General features: G+C 41.6%; 1 protein-coding gene across 12 annotated transcripts in view; it reads right to left on the bottom strand.

The window, feature by feature from the left end:
* SIPA1L1 (signal induced proliferation associated 1 like 1) overlaps positions 1–24,971 on the bottom strand; it is a 394,920-nt gene that overhangs the window by 134,366 nt on the left and 235,583 nt on the right. For all 12 annotated transcript variants that reach the window (XM_067557845.1, XM_067557840.1, XM_067557837.1 and 9 more), the window contains one exon: positions 3,314–5,126. In XM_067557845.1, the coding sequence (XP_067413946.1) occupies positions 3,314–4,811 (1,498 nt within the window). In that variant the 5' untranslated portion in view covers positions 4,812–5,126. The remainder of the gene's footprint in view (positions 1–3,313; positions 5,127–24,971) is intronic.

The following is a 24,971-nucleotide window of genomic DNA, read 5'->3' as shown; positions in this document are numbered from 1 at the left end:
ACTGAGGAAGAGGCCCTGTGGAGGGGCCTTCCTCTGGTTCAGATCCCCCATCCGAGGGATGATCCTTCCCCAGCTGGGACACCGGAGGAGGTGGTGGCGGGACCGCAGATGAATGGAGGGAAGCGGTTGCCTGTCTCACCTGTGTACCCCAGGGGCCCCAATAAGGCCACTTCCAAGGTCCCTGGGGCTACGCTGGAGCTGGCATCAGTGCCGAGTGGGGCACCCGGTGCCGCGATCTAGAGCCGGAGCCGCTAGATCTACGCTTGCTCCTCATCTTGGGGGAGCGGCTCCGGGAGGAAGATGTCGACGGTGAACGTCGGTGCCGTTGGGAACGGTGCTGGCACGGAGAGGAGCTCCTTGAGCCCGAGCGTCTCCTTCCCCAGGATGACTTTCACCGGCGTTTGCCCCCCAGAGATACGGAGCGGTACCGTCGGGAGGATCGGGACCTGGATTGGTACTGACCAGAGGAGCGGGACCGACCGCGGGATGGAGTGCGCATCGGTGCCGGATGCATTGGTGCCGAGGACACCGGTGCCAAAGGCGGCAGTGCCGAGGATGTCGGTGCCAAGGTCGGCAGTGGTGGTGCTGAAGCCTGCGGTGGCAGTGCCGATGTCGCTGGCAGTGCTGATATCACTGGCAGTGCCGCCATGGAGTGCGCCGGGATCCGCTCCGGGCTAGGTGCCGGGGATTGAGACCGGTGCCGTGGGCTGCGGTGCCGAGCCGGACTGTCTACGGAGGACAGAGTTGTGGTCCTCCGCGAACTCCTCGACCTCCCAAGGTGCCGCGGTGTCGAGGAGCTTGACTCGGTGCCGGAGCTGGGAGGGGAGCCCATACTCTCGACACTCCTTGACCATCTGGGGGGAGACTTGGACTCCTGTCTCCGCCACCCACCGGGTCCACCCATCGCGGGCTTACCCCAAGACGCAGGTCCCTTAGCCCTCAGCTGAGGGGGGGATGGAGGCGTGGGCAGGCCCATGAGGGCGCGTGCCGTGGCGAACGCCTCTGGCGTCAACGGTCCTTGCAAGGGCTCTGCTCCACTCTGGGGAGTCAGGGAGAGCTCCTTGGGTGGAGATGCCGGTGCCGGAGTACTCTCGACGGCACGTGGCTGGGGCATCTCCTGACTCCCCCAGTGCCGGGTTGGCAGTGCGGGGAAGTCTCGGTGCACGGTATCCTCGCGGCGCTTCAGTGCCGGGCCCTTGGTGGAAGATGCCGGTGCCGATGGAGCGCTCTGCACCGAGGAGACGCTCGGTGTTGCAGATGACCACGCCGGTTCGGATTCCGGACGGAGAGCGGACTCCATCAAGATAGCCTTCAGCTGTGCTTCTCTCTCCTTCTGGGTATGCGGCTTGAAGGCTCTGCAGATTTTACACTTGTCCCTGCGGTGCTGCTCCCCGAGGCATCGGAGGCAGCGAGAGTGAGGGTCACTCACAGGAACAGGCTTAGCACACTCGGTGCAGGGCTTGAAACTGGTTGAGCCAGGCATGGCCCAACGTGAAGGAAAAAACCCCTGAGGGTTTCTAAACTACCTAATTACTTAACCTTTGTTAAACAACGAACTACTAAGGGTCTGCGACTTGCAAAGCAAGAGGCAATGTTCCAGCAACCGTCAACAGGTGGAAAGAAGGAACTGGGGGCCCGTGGGGTCGGCAGTGCCCTATGTACCACGGCATGAGCGCGGTACTCCAGGGGGCGCCTGAGCCGACCCTACGGGGACTGCTAAGGGGAAAAAAGTTCTGGGAATCTGTGCACGGAGCGCGCACACACCTATATTGGAATGGATATGAGCAATCACTCGAAGATAGAACTATATTCTCCCTGATATGCTGGGCTATGCATCTGCGAAAAACAGGAAGTCTGGATATATTTTAGGACTGTCGTTATGAGAAAATATACTGCCAGAATAATGGCTGGAAACTTCATGCTTAATAATTTCTTTTAGCAACATGTTTCTGTAACACCTGCTTTTGCCCAATGATTGATTTTTTTGGTCAGCTATGTAACGTTTTTGATTGACATGTTTCTAACTTTTTGAGCATAAAAGGGGAATTGTAAGTCTGGGTCAAGTGGAGCACTTCGTGGACACAATGGAAAGATCTCCGGCAGCAGACAGGAAGGCTGGCCACCAAAAATCTACTGCTGAATCACCTGAAGACCACTCCAGACTTGTGGGGTAACTATTAGTTTGGGATGCTCTATTACCTATTGTGGTTGTATGTGCATGAGTCTAAATAAAGCAGAGACTTTGTGTAAAGGCATTCTTGTAAGAGTGCTGGAGGCTAATAAAGTTAAGGCTTTAAGTGAAAGCACTTGATTCTGTGTGATTTATGCCAACCACATAGCAGACGGAGGTACTATATCTCCCTTGGTTTATTTCCTGATACCGCCTCGCAGAGAGTAAAGTTACTGAGAGCTTTGGGTTTGAGAAGCCCCAGGTAATACCCCAGATGGGCCCAGAAGAACAGATAAGTTCTTCCACAATTCACAAGGAAAGAATCAGAGCATCTCTCATCTTGCTGAGTTGCTAAGTACCATGGGATATGTCCCCAGAAGTCTTAATCCTTTCCACAGGTGAATACAGAACCTATATGGACCCAGTAACTTAAGTATGGCTTTGCAGTTAGTCTCTCACACCTGAGCTAGGCTAGCTGGTAAATCATACAGGTTAACTCTGTGCTACAGATTCACACCAGGGCTTGCCATGCACTAACTTGCTGTGTAGAAAAGCCCTTGGGAAGCAATTTTCTCAAACCCAGATTTCTTTTCTTACTTCATTTACAGGAAAACTGTTGTGTATACCATGAAAGCATTTAAGAAAGTTCTCAAGGCAAGCATGTAATCTTCAACCAGTTCCATTCTCACGTTTAGGTTAATTTTTTCCCACCCATTCAGCCCTGTTCAAAAGTAGCAACACCATCTTCTCTGGAAAGCTAGTTGATGAAAAAATCGATTCTTGCTACTGTTTTTCAAGATAGTTGCTATCTAAGAAAGAAACTACTGCTATTCAAAAATTGAAATTTTGGTTGAATTATGTGAATAAGAAATCTCTTTCTAGAGTGACAACTGTAATAGAAGATAAAATGTACATAAATCAGGATTGTAGCCTTTTAACTTCATTTAAATGTTGGTTTTTTTGCCCTGAATCAAGATCTTTATGTTTTTTATTATGGGTAACATACTGCTAAGTTATTAAAATGTCTGCAGAATACAGCAATCCATAATTCATGCAAATCTTACTATTACATGACAAAAGAATTTCATATTTGGAGTCACAGCAAAATACTGTTATATATTGTAGGAAAAGAAGGCTACTTACCCTTCTGATAGAAGAATTTCCGATAATAGTATGCACCAAGATCCACATGTTCAACAATGTATCTTTTCACTCTATCTAAATGTAACACCAGACTTTCCTTGGGCACTTCAAGTACTGCCACTCCTGCATTTGTGCAATGGGAATTAAGAGTAGACTCAAAAGATGCACTTTCACATCCAGTGAAGGAACCTGAATTAGATTTGGACAGGCTGATCTTCCGTTCTCCTTCCCCACCAATCTCATTACGAAAATAAGGACAGCTCATCACAAGTTCATTGCTTTTATCATCTCCCTGGTCCATATTGAGATTTCCTTTTGAATTCAGATCTTCAGTGCTGCCCATAGGAGAATTGAAACTTGCAGAATGGGACAAAGGTCCAGAAACGAATGATGCTACAGCAGCAGCAGAAGCTCCTGTTGTGGTGTTCCTTCTTTTAATAACATTATGCCGGTTGATTGCTGCTTCATTTAAATCAAATAATATACTCTGAACATCATAATGTGCAAAGCATTTTGGACAAGTCCAGGGTTTGACACTGTCTTCTGACCTGTTATCTTCAAGGTCTGAAGACTTTGAGAGTTCCCCTTCACCTTTGGCATTACGCAACTTACGAAAAATAGAAGAATCTCCTGTCTCTGATTTTGAGCGCCTTTTGAGTGGTTTCTCCCTTTCCTTAAAGAGTCTGAGATTCTCTCTCTGAGTGATAGGCCCATCTATCACATCCAAAGAGATTCCTGAACCCTTGCTTCCACTGGCTATCAGAAGTTCACTGAGCTTGGTTGGGGCTGGACTTCTCTGATCAGACTTCTCATCTTTATAACCCTTTATTAAATCAAAAAAAATCTCCCCTGAAGTTCCCTGCTTATCTATAGAGGATGTGCTGCCATATTCCCTGTGCAGTGATGGCCCAGATTTAAAAGTGGGTGAGATACATTCATCAAAGCTATCCACATCAAGCTCACTTATGGTGATGTCACTGTTACTGCGTTGTCTTATTCTGCGAAGGGCTTTCCTAGGGGAACTGGGGTAACCATCAGGTGTAAGAAACCTAGAATCTAGGTTCTCAGATTGTCTTGTTTTGTTTTTAAGGGTGTTCTGGATACTCTTTAACATAACAGAGTCACTAGCATTCAGGTTAACAGAGCTTCCCTGACTCCCAGGACTGCTTTTAGAGGACATATTATCAAGGCAACTTGATGTTTCAATTTCCTGACTTGATCTACTAGTTTCTTTAACATTGTCCTTCCTTGGGGGCCAGTCAGCAATCCTGGCCCGAACTCCCATTTTGGGAACACCAGGAGTAGAAGTAAGGTGGTGGGGACCTTCACTACGTGGAGGCCCCACTGGAGCCATGACTGCAGATCCTAAGCTGCCATTCTGTGACCTAAAGCGCCTCATGTAAAAGTCATCTGAGTGGACTTTAGATGCTCCATCTGTTCCAACTGCTACCCCAGTGGCAACAGCTCTTTCAGTCTGGGACCGCTTCAAGCTGGTCATGATTTGAAAATATGTTTAACTTTAATAAGTTCCAAAAGAAGAAATAGTCATCTCTGCTTTTTAAATGCACAATTCCCTTCTGGAGAATAGTCTCCAAAAAATACAATGGTTGCATGAGATCCCAGTCGTGGTCATTTAAGGAAGCAGTTAAATGACAGATATCCAGAAAATTCCGGTCTTCAATAAGTTTTGATGTGTAATAGCGCCTTTAACTTCTGCATTTTAACAGGTGGACATATTCCAATATGCCTAAATTGTCTTCACATTACTTGGGTTCCAGAACTTCAGAGTTATTATAATACAATGATTTTATGCCTAGAACAGAGAAACAGGAGACAAAAGTATTAGTAATTTTATGTAAATGCATTATTCCACAACCAAATGTATTAAATAAGTTACTACACTAAAGTTATATTTAAAACAAAACACTCAATATTTAAACCCTCCTACACTGTATCAAAAATGTAGAGTGGTGGAGTTTTTCATGTACTGTACCTATTGATTTGCATACAGAAAGATTTCTACTATTTTGGGATGCAGCATTTGTATACAGAACACACCTACTGAACTAGTCAGGGCTCTTTTGTAATAATCTCTGCCTGACAACCTATAAAACAAAGCAGAGAGCAGCCTGCTTCCAGTGACAGCTCTAAGCCCAAGCACAGTATCCTAAGAACCCTTAACTAGAACATAAAATACTTCAGTGTGACAGGTATGCTCCTCAATAAAGAAAGCATACATTTACTGTACAAATTGTTGATTTATTACAGTCAGTAGACTAGTTGACTTAGAAGACTACAATTCCTTTAAGTTTTGTAAGCAAGACTAATGTTTAGATGTCAACCACTCTTGTGTATAATTAGAAATCAATATCCACTGTTCCCCTTTGTTACTATTTCATAATTTACACAACTGCTAACAACAAAATTGCAGTAAGCTAATGAGAAAAAGATTCTAAAAGGTTTCTACAGTAGACATAAGTTATTTCAGTAGCGCTTATTCTATGTTTTGCCCCCACAGTCTTATTTGCACAACAGCTGAATACTTTGGAATTTATGTAGCATCCACTCAACCCCAACTTCACACTTATTATGTATACACAATGAGAATGTGCACGCACACACATGCACTTTTGCATACCCAGATATGGAAATGTTTCACTTGCTGACAGAATATTGCGAATGTCACAGCTCCTCTATATTCCAGCTTCACAAGGCTACTGAAATAAATGCTCTCCTAACTCCTCAGCACCAAAACTGATTACAAAATATTATGTTACCCTTTGAGGAGCTACAAAAATTTACACAAAAACGCCCCGGTTGGTAGAAGACAAAGGCACAAGAATGTCAGCATAAAATCCTGTACTGCTGTTTACATCCTTTAACACAAAGAAGTGGATCATTTTCAAAGACTAAACCAATTACACAAAATATGGCCTTTAAATACTTGCCAAACATTTGTGGAAAGATGCTGCTGAACCAGCACCATGTTGACAATGCAGTATTGTCTACGAATCAAGAGTTCTGGTGCTTCTAGGAACACTAGTACTTTCTGCAGTCAGCTCTCAAAAGTAATGAATACTTACTTCCACCGTAATTAAATATTCTGCCAGAACATTTTCTACTTCCAAAGGCAGTATGTTTTAATTTCACTTGCCGTAGACAGCACTGGTTTGAAACAGCAGCTGCTATTTATATAAAGCTGAACATTTAAGAATGTTTAAAAATGCAAGCTGATTCCAGTACACATGGCAAAAGCAGTGCAAGCAGTTTGTGATAATGATGTTTTTGTGCAACCATTCAGACATGCAATTGTCATCCTAGTAACACTAAACATTATTTTAAAAAATCCTTTTACATAGCTAAATAGGATAACTCTTGAAGGCTGACTGACTACTTTTGACACAAAACTACTAAATTTTCAATTATTTCACAAGCCAAACTTTTGCATGTGGTCACTAATTGTGAGTTCCTCATTTTGAACCTGGCAGGGGGACAGTCAGCAGGTGCCCTAACTGAGACCAAAGGCTCTAATATGCAGAAGTTCTGAGCACTCAGTAGCTACTGAAGTCTACAAAAGCTGTGCTTTGAACATACAGGGTCAGAAGAACAGCCTTAATGGATTAGATCAATGGTCCATCTCACCCATTATTCTGTTTCTGACAGTGGCCAGTACCAGAGGCTCCAAAAGGAATCAACAGAACAGGGCAATTTTGAGTGATTCATCCCATCATCCAATCCCAGCTTCTGAGAGTCAGAGGTTTAAGGACACCCAGAGCATAGGGTTGAGTCCCTGATCATCTTGCCAATAGCCATTGATGGACCTATTCTCCACGAATTTATATAGTTCTTTTTTGAACCCAGTTATACTTCACAACGTCCCATGGCAATAAGTTCCTCCAGTTGACTACGTGTTGTGTGAATAAGTATTTTCTTTTGTCTGTTTTAAACCTGAGGCCTATTAATTTTAATCAGATGATCCCTAGTCCTTATGTTATATGAAAGGGTAAATAATGTTTCTCTATTTGCTCTCTCCACGTCACTCATTTTATAGACCTCTATCATATCTCCCGTGTCATCTCTTTTCTACACTGAACAGTCCCCAGTCTTTTTAATCTCTCTTCATATGAAAAATGTTCCACACCCTAATCATTTTCGTTGCCCTTCTCTGCATCCTTTCTAATTCTATTCTATCTTTTTGAGATGGGGTGACCAGAACTCCCTATGTTTTTTATGTAAAAGGATATAGCCTAGTTACAAGTCTGTCTCATCTCTAGAACTTTTATGGGCAACTGCTGTTCTTAGAAATACCAAGTTCACTGGGTGCAAACTTTCAGTAGTGGCCTCCCATTCCAGTATGGATACATGTGTAGTCACTTCAGTTTGTAGAGGATGCATTTAAAAGTGCATTTCTGTTTACAAATTATCTAAATTGATGCAATGCAATAACTTCTGTGAAGCTTGCTTCCACTGGATCTTGAGTCCACTAAGGTTGTCTCATATGCAACTACACCACATAAACTACAAATACATTAAGATACAAGATCCAATATTTATATCATGGTCTGAGCCACCAGCTTGATGCTCATCTGTTCTACCAGACTGGTGATGTTTTGGAATCTGCTCAGGATTGCTTTGCGTTAAGCAGTGTAGAACTCCTACATACTCCAGTTATCTGCTAAGAACATGGGACTTTGGATAGTTTATCATGAAGCCAAGTGGTGAGACCGATTGATCTTTGATCACACAATTGTTTGTGGTTCCTAATGTCATAGAAATAAGACTCCATACTTTACTATTAGTCTCCATTGCCAAATGTCATTTTACAATTAAATATTGGAAAATCAGGTTCTGATTTCTAGAGTGTATTTTAAGACTAAGCTACAAGGAAGGTTTTTTGTTTTTTTTAAAGTCCCAAACAATTAAGCTTCGTGGGTGCATGTCCAAAATTAGTCTCACTATTAGAAATTCAGTATTTTAAGATGAAAAGACCAGAGGATTATTTTATGGCAGATCATTTTTAACACCAAATTATTTAAGTTAATATCCCTTCCCCATAAGATTTACTGAAATATGCCCAACAAATGGTGGCAAAAGTGCTTGTTACATTATTAGTGTCATTACACTTGTTAGTTTTAAGTACGTAAAGGAGATGCCCCACACAAATGAAAGCTAAACAGGAGTTTTTGATTCAGAGCAAATCATAAATTTGCAGTAATTGAAAGAAATGAATAAAACTTTTTTGTATGAGAGCTCTATTGGTACATGTCTCAGATTCATATCTGAATTACTACCACACAGACCAAAAATCCTGTGGGAAAACCATTCAACTCTCTGCCAATTAAGTTACTATAAATACCAAATAATATCTAATTACATAAAGGAAATTTATCAGAGGAAACTTTTCAATTTAATCCTGGTTTCAGAAACATAGGATATTTATCTATATTTGATTTCTTCATTCTTTAGGGTATTTTTCCTCATAATGAAGGTCTAAAAATATTAATGCAGCCACATATTATACTCATAGTCCTTTTCTTTCTAATGCAAATCTCATCACCATAATTCAGGGCAAACTGAAAGGTTCATCTTTGGGAGAGAGTATTCTGGGAAAGAAATGCTGTTTCCAGAAGTATGTAACCAGAAGAACGATTAGTATTTTATTTCTACAGTTTATTTGTTGTAGAACAAAAAATATTGCTGCCTTAAAGAGCTTACGACTGTACAGTGCCTGGCACTCTGGGATCCAGATCCAGGATTAGGGCTCCTGGGTGCTAAGGTAATATAAATATTAAATAATGTGAATTTTGTAATACTTCATGAGATTGCTGCTGTGATTTTGTTGTTGATCATGTTAATTGCATTTTAACCAATTGTCAGAGGTACCGTAATGTGGGTACCTCCCGTGGTTTTACAAACCTAAAGATAGATATATATATATATATATGCTGATCTACAGTGTGCATCATTAACTTGTGTAACACAAGTTTGCTTTTTTCTCTGAATGATTCACTGTTCCATAATCTCAAGAACAAAATATCCATTCTTGGGGGATACAGTGATATCTGTTGCCAAACACAGAAATGACCACCTGTACTCATCCTTTGTTAATCTTCGCTTTAAAAAAATTAGGAAATCAATATAGAAAATTATATTTATTGGGACATGCAACAGGACTGACTCAATACATCTGGGATCACTAAATGAAGCACAACTGGCAGTTTTCAGTAAAATAGTTTTAGCAGTCTCAGTTATGTCAGCTGCAAGCAATATTTTTCAGCAAAACAGGATGTCAAAAAGAATGGGACCTGCTACTTCAGAGTTGTCCAAAACAGAGTATAGATATAATCAATCATTAGAGAGTGATTAGTACATTCAGGGACAAAAGATATTTACAGAGCAGGGCACGACACACTGCTTTTCCTTAGACCATAACACATACTGTAATTTACTTAAATGAAGTAATGTTGAGTACTCAGCATTACAAATTCTGAGCTGACTATATATCAGATACATTATAAAACCTAACACCTCAGACAGTTGGAAAGGGGCAGGAGAACCGTTATAAAAACCACAGGGCATTTACTGAACAATCTAACATTCAACTGAGAAGATTATTGCACTTTGAATAGAAGACTGCAAAGGTTCAAAGACAAAACAGTAAGCTACAGTAACCTGACAGTTATATTCCATACATTTCTTCCTAACCGGGCAATGTTACTTTTGGAATCTAAAAACAAAAATGAGCACATGGGAATTAACACTAGGATCCCAATTTGCAAATCTATTCAAGAACTTCCAAATCAGGTGACAAACAACAGATAGGGGAGGGTCGGGAAGTAATTTGCTACTCATATCACTACATACGCATGATGAGACAATGTGTCTGACTCTGATCTCACACCAGTGTAACTATTTACTTCAATGGAAATATTTCTGATTTATAATAGGGTAACTAAGATCACAATCAACCCCATGTTTCCAATCATCCTTGCAAATCGTATTTCACGCAGGATGTCACAGTACTAAAGAATACAGAACGGCTGGTGCTGCATCATGTTCCATAAAATTAGCATCCTTTTCAATGCCAGTATTTTGGCCATATAAGCAATAAATTCTGTGGATTTTTTCTCCTCTAAAAATAAGATCTCTCTCTTTAATTCTGATTTTTAGTTCTGAATATGTCTCATCTTATTTTGATTGCAATCATGTGTTTGGTGCTAGACCAAAACTTGAAGCAGGTGCACAGAGTACTCTGAAATTTCCATAACCCCAGAACCATCCTTTTTCTTTTATTGTCAACCCACATGTCTCTAGTGAGCAGGAAGACTACCCACTGGCCCAGAAGGTGGAAGAGCATTATCCACCATAACCAACACTATATTATGAACTGGCTGTCAAATTTTGCTAATACAGTGGGCTTATTGTTACTATCCCTCCAGGAGCCAAAGTGAAACTGACTTGGTGCTGCATAGGCTAAGAGGGTGACAATCGAATCTACACAAAACTCAGCCTCCTCCCTAAGCATCTCCAAATACATTCACTGTGCAGATGCCAAAAAAAGAAGCAGAATTTAGATTAAGTAAAGTGTATTTTGTTAATGCACGTGTGGGGTTTTATTACATATCCTCTACCATTCTTTACACAGCTCTGGGGGCAAAGAAATTGCTCTGGGTTACATTTCAGCTTCTAGCCCTTTTAACTATGAGGCTAAAGACTCAAACCCCCTTTCTGATTGTACTGAACTAAAAAACTGCACTGCGCTTCAGAAAAGAGCTTCTGACTATATATAGTGGAAGTTAAAGATCCTTCAACATTTTTCAGAATGAGTAGGGGGAAAAATCACAGTTCTCCTGGCCAATTCTTCTTTTACCTTATCAACAAAACAGGATCGGATCCAATGTTCAAGACTGTCTGAAATGTAGTATTAAGCATAGGAGTCTTTTCATTTAATGACACTGTTGGTTTTTCTCTAATAACTTTATTTAGGAATTTGAGGTACCTCTCATATGAACCATGAATACAGAGTCTATAGTGATCCCTTGACAGCATTTCCATGAATTGTCAGGGGGCCTGATTCAGAACCCATTGAAATTAATGTGAATAGTTCCACTGAATTCAATGGGCTTTGGCAGATCCATACAGAACAGTCTGACTGAATGGATATATTACACTCAGATAAAAAGCCATTAATTAAAACCATATGGGTGCAGTATAAACATGAACGGAAAGATGATCTCAGAATAAAAAGATAAACTTAGATGACTCAAAACCTGTAAACTAAAAAACAACTCAAATATGTTCATTCATAATTAATCTAACACCAACTTGCTATATCTTATTGCACTTAAATATTAAAAGGGAAAACTAATATTTTACCAGTCTATAAATATAATTTATTTGTGCACATGCTTAAAAATTATATCCTATATTGAGTTAAAATATTATTATTTCTTATATACTGGAGTATTTTTGGTTTTAAACCATTTAAAAAGGATTAAATTCCTAGCTATACAAGCCCTGCCCTCATGGCCCATCCTGATAAATATGTGCGATAATTTTCTCTTAGGTAAGTCAGTGATCATGAACCAGTAGAGGTAAGCCCCAGGATTTGGAGCCCCCTCTTTCTGGACACTAGTCTCAAGTTAACCACTCCCCCCTTTAAATAGATATGAACATCCAATGTTTAAAAAACCCAATAATCTTTGCTTCCAAAAGCTATTAAAATACTATTCCACCAACACTGATCCAGCTGCAGGATTGGGGCCTTAAATATAGCAGACTGGACAACCACATGCTAAATTTGACACTAGATTTGAATAGCCTTAATTATTTTAGATTTTTTTTTGATACATCAGAATGTAAACTAAAGGTAAAAAAGGGGGCAACATTACTATTTGATAAAACTGAGATAATCAAACTACAGTTTTTAGAATTATCTTTGGGTTAAATGCATGAATACAAATTTTAAAAGTTTATTTTTAATTTTGATAAATTATATACAGACCAAATAATCCAAAAGCAGTTGATTAAACACTAAGTTAATATAAAGAAATCAAAGAAATGCAAAAAACATTTGAGTTTCTGAAAGACCACGGGAAAAAGAAAAATTATTTTCATACAGTGAGAAAGTTCTGACCAGAGTTCTCAACTACCAGTCAATTATATTACACTAATGAGAACCACTGGAGGAGTTTTAACACAAATCTAAAATACATAGCACAACTCCATATGGTAGTACCAATCCGCAATTTAAACAAGATAAGAAAAGAAAGCTGATTAAAACTCTGGGAGGTAAGAATTTTTTGTTCAATTGTCATACTGCTCATTCTGGCTGGACAGGCAGGATACAAAAAGGAGGAGGTATTGCATTTGCATCAAGAATATATGCCTTTTTTCGGAGGTCCAAAAGGAGGTGGAGGCAGACCAATTGAGAGTCTTTGGGTAAAGATATAAAGGGTAAAAAAAAATAGGGGTGGTCATAGTAGGGGATTTATTATAGACCACCAAATCAAGAGGAGGAGGTGGATGAGGCATTTCTAGACAAACAACAGAAATATCCAAAACTGAAGACCTTGTAGCAATGGGGGACTTTATCCAGACATCTGTTTGAAAAGTAACATGGCAAAACATAAAATTTCCAATATGAACAACAAGGGGGAAGGAATGTAAACCAAAACAGGGAAATAACAGGTTAACGAATATTTAGATAAATTAGATGTATTCAAGTTGACACAGCGTGATGAAATTCATCCTAGTGTATTTAAGGAACTAGCTGAAGTGATCTCAGAACTATTAGCAATTATCTTTGAAACTCCTGGAGGATGGGTGAGGTCCCAGAGTTCCCTTGCCTCATGAGTTCCTCTAGGGCAAGGGTGGGGAACCTCCGGCCCACGGGCCGGATCCGGCCCGCGAAAGAATTTGATCCGGCCCGCGGGCGGGCGGGAAGTGCGCGCCGCCGAAACCCTGCCGCCGAAACCCTGCCGCCGTCTGCCCATTTTTGGCGGCGGCGGGAGCTCGGAGGCGGTTACTGGCCCACGGCACCCCGCGGACACTGTAAAACCGCGCCGCCGAAAAGGCTGAAACGGCGGCGGCATTTCGGCGGCGAGTGGGTGGAGTCGGCGGCGGCGCGGTTCCGTGGGGGGGGCGGGCAGTTCCTGCCGCCGAAACCCTGCCGCCGTTTGCCCCTTTTCGGCGGCGATGGGGGGAATTCAGCGGCGGAATCGGCAACATGGCCCGCGAATGAAGGTAGGAATATCAAAATGGCCCTTGGCAGGGAAAAGGTTCCCCACCCCTGCTCTAGGGAAAGAGTGGCAGATAATACAATTAACTGCAACATGTGATTCCCCCCCAGACAGTACAAACAGCACTAATGGTTGTCACTAACTGAGAAGGAACAGGGGCAGGACACTGTTTTTGAAGGCCAGAGTTATGGGCATAGTCCAATGTCCATAAAAAGGTATTGGGATAGCAGGATCAACCCGAGGCAGGTAATCTCACTAGAAAACTGTGATTAAAAACTATGTACAAAAGATGCTAAAGCCAACTTTGAAATATTAGCAGATCGCAGAATCAAAGGAAATTTCCACACACTGGAGGTTCCTACCCAGGCCACAAGGTGACAAGAAAGAACTGAAGTGAAAGTCAGTCTGGTCCATCCTTTATGCCTTTGGCTGGAAGCACAAGGAAGGCAAAGGTGCATGCATGGACCAGTGGACGCTTCTTGCAAGAATTCTCTGACTTTGTGTACATGGCGTATGTGCGCGCACAGAGTGGAATACACACAGGAACCAGGACTGGAAAAAGAATTACTAATTCTGTCATCTTTTTTTATGTCACTAATCACTGTAGCATCTGACAGCTTCACAGTCATTCATGAATTTATTTCCTCAAGATACCTGTGAGGTGAGAGAGAGGTATTCTTATCTCTATTTTACAGATAGAAACTGAGGTAGAGAAAGATTAAGGAAACATCCTTAATGTCCACTAATTTGGGTGCCCAATTTGAGATGCCTATGGCATCATTTTTCAAAATACACCCAGCATTATATAGCACTTTATATGTTAAAAACACAGCTTCCATTGACTTCAGTTGCAGCTGTCAGTGCTCAGCACTTCTCCAAAATCGGACTCCATAGTCTCAACTCAGTCACCCAGAAAATGAGGAACGCACAATTAGTGAACATTTGTAAAATGTCTGGTTTAAGGCACTTGCCCAGAATCATATAGGAACTCTGTGGCAGAGGTGGGGGATGTAATCCAGTTCCCCAGGGCAGTATTCAAATGCTTCAGTCCAAAGTACATCCCTTCTCTTCCTGCAATCCCCTACCTCATTCACTAATTTTGCATTAATGAGGCAGAGGACCTACATAGTAACTAAATAGTATGCAATCATGTAATTAAAGATTATTTTAATATAGACTTTATACTACTACAAAGGCTATATAGACAAGGATCTCATTGCATTTTATGAACATTAAACAAGCCTCAGAACACCCCACTGAGATAGTGGAATATTATCTTCATACAGGTTAGAAATCTAAAATTAAAGAGAGTCTAAATGACTTATTCAAACACAACCAGCAAGTTCATGGTACAGCCTGAGGTAGAACCCAGAGCTCCCAACCTCTTGCCCCATATTCATACTTCCTTGATATGAAACAAACATACCTTAAATGTTTGCACTTAAAAAGGTTTATTTGTTCTTAGCAATAAAGCTGAAATAATTACAGACTTTTTGTAATTTACCATATTGATAAATGGTTATGAAACAGCTATGATGCTAAACTGGAAGAGAAGAATCAATGACTGGAAAGTTGACTGACTAGCTCTTTGTACAATATATAGAAAAATGTAAAGGCTAAAATAAATATACACTCACTCACTCACTCACTCACACACACACACACACACACACACACACACACACACACACACACACACACACACACACACACACACACACACACACACACACACACACACTTTAGAAATAAATTGTAATAATCCCTTACATCAAATCAAATTGACAGAATCCTGATTTTGGTATTATGACTGATGGATTACTAAAGTAAGGTTTAATGATATAAGATGACAAACTCCAGTATCTAAGCATATGCCTATGTCTTCTATTTATTTCTTATTCCGAAGGCTGAAAATACTGAAGTCCATGGTACCAAAAGTCACCTCCTTCTAGACTTGAACCATCATTATTTGTCATTAGTACTAATGTTAGCTTTATCATATCAGTGGAAATTATTTTCTTAATAAAGCAGTATTTCTAGTTGTTTCATAAACTAGTCTGCTAATCTACTTTTTCATTCCTGTCAGAAAAAATCCTCTCTGTTTTTAAGACGGAAGCCTTACATATTTCACATAGAACGTTGTTTCCTAACCTACTGAGTATGCACTGATAAGAATTGGCTAAGGGATAGCACATGTTGGCCTCTAAAAGGACGTAAGTAAGTGTTTGGAAAAGAGAAAAATGAAACAAATGAATAATAAAGAATTGAAGATCTAGTAAGCTCAAAACTTGCAGCATTCCTGCCTTGAAAAGCAGGAAAAACTTAGCTGCTTTTTAGCATGCAATTTGACATGGCTTTTGGAAAAGCATCTAATAGAAAACAGAAGCCACATAAGACAGGTATTGCAACATGAGCTCAGATAACAAGTAAAAAGCTAAGGAAATATCCTTATATTATTCATTTATTCCAATTTACTCTCAATTTTTATTAGTTTTATTTAATGTAACACAAAACTATATGATTTTCCACAGACAAACCCCAAAACATCTTTGCTTCATAAACTTCAATTCGTTACTTTTGTTATATAAAAAAAATTATTTTTACCCAGTTTTAAAATGAAATCAGTCTCACAAATTAGAACCTCAGAACACCAGAGTTATGAACTGACTGGTCAACCATACCTCTCATTTGGAGCTGGAAGTACACAACCAGGCAGCAGCAGAGATATATTTTTTTAAAAAAGCAAATACAGTACAGTACTCTGTTAAATGTAAACTATTAAAAAAATAAAGGGAAAGTTTAAAAAAGATTTTACAAGGTAAGAAAGCTGTTTCTTTGCTTGTTTCATTTAAATTAAGATGTTTAAAAGCAGCATTTTTCTTCTGCATAGTAAAGTTTCAAAGCTGTATTAAGTCAGTGTTCAGTTGTAAACTTTTGGAAGAACAGCCATAACATTTTGTTCAGAGTTACGAACATTTCAGAGTTCCAATGTGTTTGTAACTCTGATGTTCTACTGTATTTAGCTTCCTCATTGAAGCAAATATAGCACATCTGGTTGTTTTTAATCCTAAGGTTATTACAATATAAACATGTGGCTCTTTTTAGATAATACCTGCCCAGCATGTTTCTTTCGGTTTCTCTCCACACCCAGTCAAAATCTGTTTGCTGAATGTAAGTTTACATAACATAAGGGTACCACATATCTCCTTTTCAGCTAGAATCTCATTCATTTTCATTAACTGTACTAGGATTTCACATTACTGTGAATAATTCCATCAGCCATACATTAAAGTCCCAATAATACTGAATGATTAATTTTTCAAACTTTTTAAAGACTGGGTTTGGGGGCCATGAAGAAAATAAAAGTTAATTATTCTTATCTAAGTGATACCTGTCAAATACAGTATTCTTTCATTTTGCATTCCCATGCTTCAACATTTTAATCAATCTATTTGCTGGGCAGAATGCTCCCTAATGTACTTTGTTCAACTAGTATTTTTTTTAAACAGGTAGGAAAATTGAAAACACCAGACACTGCCACCATGTCCTCTCACCTCCAATAAATATTTCTATTTTTCTTTACTTTCCCTCTTTTGTATAGAAAACAGATGAACTGATTTTCATTACTTTTGCAAATAAAAAAAGCAAAAGAATTTCAAATATGAAAACAGATTGGTAACAGTACAGTGGTAATGAACAATGACTGGAAGAACAGTTTCTTCGACAGAAGAAGGCATGACCTACAACTAGGGGGGATGCACGCTCCATAGTTCTGTAGGCCAAGCACATTGCAGCCACCAGGGTCTCCTTGCATTCCTCCATTCATCCTTCAAACACCTACTATTTCAGTGACTTCTTGCAAACTTCCCCTTCCCTCATGCTAGGAGCTATGTGTGTCACCCATGTCTTCAGCCCTGCATACCACTGTCCCCTATTTACCCAACTCACCATGACACAAGCTGTGTGGTCCCCCATTCCCAGGGCTGTGTGTGACTTCCATTCCCCCGTTTTCCCCTCCTGGTTCCGGCTTCCATGCCCACCCACCCAGATCCCCTTCATTCCTTTGTGGGTCCCTGCTTTGCCATCCTTTCCCCCTACCCAGGCCCCGAGTTTCTGCTTCCCCCCTCTGCCCCCAATCACCAACACCACTGCCCCCTCACTCCACACCAGGTCCTTTCTTCGCCTATCCACTCTGACTCATTTGCTCCAACAGAACCCGTTTCCCTCCTATAAGGCTCTCTTATTTCAGTTACAGTCCAGGCAACAGACAATGTTCTTACACAGCAAATTAAGCTGTTTCCCCGATCTGTAGTTAGCAGCAGGGGGTGGCAGAGTGATTACTTTGGCTAGAGTACTCAGACAATCTAGGGGCCCTGATTTTCCTTTGAATCAGGCTTTTCTGGTGTTCAATTTTGCAGCAAAATGTGACATTCTAAATTTACTTTACACACAAACAGAAATACTATCCAGTTGAGAGTTAGACCTCCCTTTGCAAAGCCAATAAAGGTACTCAAAATATGTATTTTTAAAAGTTACTTTCCCTGACAGAATTCCAAATATCCAATGCTACATTCTAAATATATTTTAAAATAGGAATAACATTCAGCATATTTTTTACTTCCTTGGTGGTTTTAAAATAAAGTATAGATCATCAGTCAGTCTACAAACAGTCCTTGCACACACAAAACTCCCATTTACTTCACTGGGAATTATGCACACGTAACTGCTACAGAATTAGGTACTCTGTCACTATTAGTTTCTATTAATATTTAAATATTTTGCCAGTGGACTACTAACTTTACGGAAAAAATCTTTGTTTTGTTCACTACTGAAAACAAAATATCCAGACAAGAAAAAATTGACCTCCAGTGGCCTTTAGAAAGCAGACTGTGCTGAAACTTTAACTTATAATTGTAACGCACTATAAAAGCAGACAGTTCCCACAGTTATTCTCTCTAGTGATTTTCAAATATAGTACTGACCTATGCTCTGGCTACAGACTTTTATAGCAGCCACAGAATTACTTCTGTTTGGAAGAAGGTAGTGAAACACCTCTGATCCTGTATGCCTTAGCCAAAAATCTCTTCATTCGCCCATGAAAGAATTGCTAACTAAATCACTCCCTTTTATGATATCGCACACTGTCTAGGTGAGTTACAAAGATTCTTTGTCCTTAAAAAGAGCATATTTCATACATACATAAATAGAATGTTAAAAATGCTTCTCTGCAGAAAGTTTCTATACCTAGGCAGACACAGAAATAACTTAAGAAGCCTAAAACAAACTTTTATAATTCTGGAATTATTTTAAGAATTATCCCTTTCTGAAACCAAGTACAAATGCCTAATTCCCTAGAAACTATGCAATGAGTATTTCTTTTAAACTATAAAAAAATGAACCTATAAATTTAAACTGAAGAACTACACAATTTTAATTATGCAATTCTAAAGGAAGCAGTTTGTAATGAAAGCTATTAAGCTGAGGTAATCTATACAACAAATTTTTCATGAGTAGAGCACAAAATCTTAACACTGTTGATCTCAATGAGGAAGAAATAACAACCAAAGTAGTTTTATTTTGAGCAAACAGAAGACAGCATACAAATCGTACTAGGAAAAGTAAAGATCCATAGATGATCTGGTCCAATTCTATTCAGTATTTTCTTCAATGACTTCAATAATGGAGTGGAGAGCATGCTTATAAAATTTGCAGCTGACATCAAGCTGGAAGGGGTTTCAAGCACTTTGGAAGACAGGATTAGAATTCAAAACAACTTTGACAAAATTGGAGAATTGGTCTAAAATCAACAAAATGAAATTAAATAAAGACAATGCAAAGTACTACACTTTGGAAGGAAAAATCAAATGCACAGCTACTAACATGCGAGTAACTGGGCAGGTGCAAGTACTGCTGAAAAGAATTTGGGAGTTACAGTCAATCACAAATTGAATACAAGTCAACAATAGGATGCAGCTATTATGCTGGGATGTCAGACATGGGAGGTAATTCTCCCACTTTACTCTGCACTGGTGAGGCCTCAGCTGGAGTAATCTGTCCAATTTTGGGTGTCACACTTTAGAAAAGATGTGGACAAACTGCAGAGAGTCCAGAAGAGAGCAACAAAAATGAACAAAGTTGTGAAAAGCTGAACTATGAAGACAGATTAAAAACTGAGCATGTGTAGTCTTGAAAAAAGAAGACTGAAGGAGACCTGAGAACTGTCTTCATTAAGTTAAGAGCAGTTATAAAGAATATGGAGATCAATTCTTCTCTATGTCCACTGAAGGTAGGACAAAAATTAATAGACAATCTGCAGCAAGAGAGATTTAGGTTAGATATTAGGAAAACTTTCAAATGATAAGGGTAGGTAAACTCTGGTAGAGACTTCCAAGAGAGAATGTGGAATCGCCATCACAGGAGGTTTTTAAGAACAGGTTGGACACACTCCTGACAGGGATGGTCTAGATTTACTTGGTCATGCCTCAGCACAGGGGACTGGACTTGATGACCTCATGAGGTCCCTTCCAGACCTACATTTCTATTATTCTATTCTATGAGCAAGCTACACAAAGTAACGAGCATTTGAAAATAATAGCCTCTTCTATAGCACCATATGTGTTCAAAGTACAGAAACACACTGAAAACTAATCCTCACATTAGCTCTGTGAGGCAGGTACACTAGGTTTTTGGGTCAAGAGATCACCATAAATAGTTGCATGTGCAGCAGTAGAGAATGGAAACAGAGTAATAACAGATAGATATAGACCTGCATACAATGATTTTGTTTTGAGGATATTATTGGACAGAAACTAAAACTAATGCTCAAAGATAAAAGGATATTTATCCAGCTGCACCTCAAAAGATTCCTGCACTACATCCCCTTTGAAAATAATTTAAAGGAAGTCAATTGAGTGTTCTTTAAAACAGAGTGCCTCAGGAAAACTTAAGGACAGGACTGCCATTATTTTACTTTTGAGGCCTTTAAAAAGAAGTATTGGCAATCCTGAACAGAGTATTTAATTTAAGGGGAAACAAAAAGCTATTATCCTTATTAAAATTAAGTAGTTTAAACATTACTCTTTGCTTTATACTTTACATCTGTTCTTAATTAAAAATCCAGATGCATGAAATAATTTTTCTTCTTTTCAAATTAAATTACTTGTGCATGCAGCACGGAAAACTTTTTAAAAATACAACTGATTCCGAAAGTCACTCAGTATTCTTTAAATGATATCTGTGGCTGCATACTCTAAAGACTTCCCAAGAACCAACAAAAATGGAGGTTCCATAATGAAAGAGCATTTTGTTACAGACATGGATTTTTACTTAAATGTTATTTTTAGTTCCATTCAGACACAAGAACAGGGGTCATTTGTACACTAAAAAAGGAAAACCATCTTCAGTTAAAGTTTGGCACACACACATCTAAATTCATGAGGCTTCATAAATCTAGCAGAAAAAGCTCTTAGGCTTCCAATTCTTATGTAATGTAAACAAGCATAACAGCACAGCTCCCTCTGGATAATTCAGTTTGCTATTTTTGAGGAAAGTTTTTTGCCCTTGATAAACACATTTATTAGATTCATTTTCCAAAAACGATGGTTACTTATCCTGTAACTGTTGTTCTTCGAGATGTGTTGCCCATGTCTATTCCATAGTAGGTGTATGCATGCCCTGTGCACGGTTCCTGGAAAACTTTTCCCTTTAGCAGATTCCGTATGGCCGTCTTCGGCAACCCCCTCACACATGGCGCAGTGCTACCGGTCCTACTCCCCCCTCAGTTCCTTCTTGCCGTCAACTCTGAGAGCAGGGACAGGGGGCGGATCATGGAATGGAAATGAGCAACACATTCAGAAGAACAGTTACAAGGTAAGTAACCGTCTTTTCTTCTTCGAGTGCTTGCTCATGTCCATTCCATTGTAGGTGACTTGCAAGCAGTACCTTGGAGGTGGGTTCTGAGTTCATATGTTGGTTACATGCAACATCACCCTACTGAATTTGGCATCATCCCTAGCCCATTGCACAACAGCATAGTGGGATGTAAAGGTATGAACCCACAACCACGTAGTAGCTTTGCATATGTCCTGCAGAGGCACCCGTGCCAATAATGCTGCAGAAGACACCAGTGCTCTAGTGCAGTGAGCTGTGACATTGCCTGGTAGTGGAACCTTCACCTGTTCACAGCAGAAGCGTATGCAGGTGGTTATCCAGGAGGAGATTCGTTGCGACAAGACAGGTAAGCCTATCGTCCCTTCAGCCACCGCAATGAACAACTGCGTGGACTTATGGAACGGCTTCATCCTCTCCAAGTAGAAAGCCAGGGCTCTGCGTACATCCAGCGTATGCCATCTCTTTTCCTCTTCGGAAGGGTGCGGCTTTGGGAAAAACACTGGCAGGAAAATGTCCTGGTTGGTGTAGAATTGTGATACCACCTTCAGCAGGAAGGCTGGGTGAAGCCTCAGCTGGACCTTATCCTTATAAAAAATTGTATAGGGGGCTCTGAGGTAAGTGCCCTGATTTCAGACACCCTCCTAGCCGATGTGATAGCTACTAGGAAGGCCACCTTCCATGAAAGTAGTAGAAGTGGGCAAGTTGCCATAGGCTCGAATGGCGCCCCCGTGAGTCTAGAGAGGACCAAATTCAGGTCCCAGAGGGGGTTTGGGATCCCTGTGGATAGAGCTTTTCTATGCCTTTCAGAAATCTCACCACCATGGTGTGAGAAAAAACTGATCTCCCGTGAATCGGGGGATGGAAGGCTGAGATGGCAGCCACGTGCATCTTTGGTGAGGCAGTAGCTAGACCCTGAAGCCTGAGGTGCAACAGGTAGTCTAGGACCATCTGGATCAGCACCTGGTGGGGCGTAATCTGCCGTGCTGCAGCCCAGCAAATGAACCTCTTCCTCTTGGCCAAATATGATACCCTTGTGGAGGGCTTCCTGCAACTCATTAGTATGGTTTTCACCTGAGATGAATAAGCTTGTTCCTCCAAGCTCAGCCATTCAGCCTCCATACTGTCAAGTGGAGGGATTCCAGGTCTGGGTGCAGAAGGCACCCCTGGGTCCTGGGAAAGTAGGCCGTGCCACCTTGGTAGCTCGACAGGAGGGGCGACTGACAGCTCCAGGAGCGTCATGAACCACTGCTGCCTAGGTCACACCGGTGCAATAAGAATGACCCTCAGCTAGTCTTTCTTGATCTTTAATAGGACCTTGGGTATTAATGGAATGGGAAGGAAGGTGTACAGCAGCTCTCCCGACCAGGGAATGAGGAAGGCGTCTGACATGGCCCTCTCATCCCATCCCTTGAAAGAGCAGAACTGGCCGCACTTCTTGTTAACCTTGGCGGCAAAGAGATCCATATGGGAAAACCCCCACCTTTGGAAGATCATGTCGGCAACTGATGGGTGGAGAGACCACTCATGAAAAGGTACAAAGGACCTGCTGAGCCAGTCCGTTGTGGCATTCTTGATATGAGGGAGGTGAGAGGCCATCAGGTGAAAATTGTCGCCTATTGCCAGATTCCAGAGACCCACTACCTCCAGACAGAGGGCCGAGGAACAAGCCCCACCCTGTCTGTTGAGATAATACATTGCAGCAGTGTTGTCCGTTAGGACCTGAATCATATTGCCCTTCAAGAAGGGAAGGAACACCGCACATGCAAGCCGGATCACTTAGAGCTCCCTAACATTTATGTGGAGCCCCTGGTCTTCTTCCAATCAGGTCCCCTGGGTACTGTGATCGGAGCGGATGTGCACCCCCATCCCAGGTCCGAAGCATCTGACACTAGAGTCATTGCAGGGCCCCTGTCTGCAAAGGGCATTATCTCCATCACCATTCGGGGATCTATACTCTAGGGAGGCCAGAACATGTGGGGGCACCGTAATAACCCTGTCCATGGGGTGCCTGCTCAGGACATAAGCCGAGGCCAGCCACAGCTGAAGTGGTCTGAGATTCAGGCGTGCATGGCGGAGCACATAGGTGCACACTGCCATATGACCCAGTAGCTATTGGCAGACTTGTGCCATTGTAAGGGGGAAGGCCCGGAGGCTCCTGATTGAACCGGGTCTGTGGCAGGAACCCTTTGGCCAGCATCGAGTCGAGGACTGCCCCAATAACCTCTATCCTTTGCACAGGCACCAGAGTAGACTTCTGCTCATTTACTAGCAGGCCCAGCTTCTGACAGGTGGCTCGCATGAGGTCCAGACTGGCTTGGGCCTAAGCCCTCAACCTGCCTCTGATTAACCAGTCGTCCAGATACGGGTAGATCTGTACCCCTCAACGCCTGAGATATGCAGCCACCACTGCCATGCAGTTTGTAAACACCCTCGGGGCTGACAATAGGCCAATGGGAGGGCTGTAAACTGGTAGTGAGAACCCCCAACCATGAACCTGAGGAAAATTCTGTGACCTAGAAAGATTGATGTGTGAAAATATGCATCCTTCAAATCAAGGGCAGCATACCAGTCTCCTGAATCCAGGGAGGGGATAAAAAGCCAGAGAAACAATGTGGAATTTTTGCCTTCTGATGTACCTGTTTAGGCACCCATGAGAGGGGTCCTTGAAGACAGACAGGAAGGTGCGGGGAGGAGGAGAGGAAAATTGGACGGTATAGCCCATTCCAATGGTGCCCAGGATCCAGCGATCTGATGTTACATGGGCCCAGGCTGAGAGGAAAGGAGAGAGAGGGTTTAGGAAAGGTGGGGATGCAGGATCCAGGTGCAAGGCTGGAATGCTCTCCTCATGTGCACCATCAAAATGAGTGCTGCTGACCGCCTGAGCGTCGGGAGATAGGTGGCTGCGCGGTCAAGGAAGAAAGCAGGCACTACCTGTGCCGCCTAATGTTCCTCTCTCTCTCTCCTCCTGTAGATCCCAAAGTGCTGCGCCAGGAACCTGGGCTGCTGCTACTGCCAACTCTGCTGGGGATGAAACTGCCTCTTGGAAGCTTGCAGCATGTACAGACCCAATGAGTGCAGAATTGTCCGTGAGTCCTGAAGCCATGGAGCTTTGCATCCGTCCGCTCCAAGAAGAGTGCAGCCCTGTTGAACAGTAGGTCCTGTATGGACTGCTGCTTCTCCTAGGAAAGACCAGACAACTGGACCAGGAACAATGATATATGGAGATCCCAGAGGCCATTGCCCTTGCTGCTGAGTTGGCTGCATCTGAGGCAGTCTATAAGGCTGCTCTGGCCACTGTCCTGCCCTCCTCCAAGACTGTGGAGAAGTCTTTGGTCTGATACAGAGGTATGGCCTCCACAAAATGCTTGAGGGAGTCCCACAAGTTATAATTATACCTCCCTAACACCACCTGTTGGTTGGCGATGCAAAACTGGAGCCTGGCAGTAGAATACATTTTTCTCTCAAACAAGTCCAGTTCCTTGCTGTCCTTGTTTTTGGGAGGTGAATCAGGCTGACCCTGCCTGTCC

Source organism: Emydura macquarii, unplaced genomic scaffold (assembly GCF_026122565.2).
Source record: "Emydura macquarii macquarii isolate MOO-44397 ecotype Brisbane River unplaced genomic scaffold, CSIRO-AGI_Emac_v2 contig_1876, whole genome shotgun sequence".
Classification (NCBI taxonomy): Eukaryota; Metazoa; Chordata; order Testudines; family Chelidae; genus Emydura; species Emydura macquarii.
This window is presented reverse-complemented; position numbering and strand designations above follow the sequence as displayed.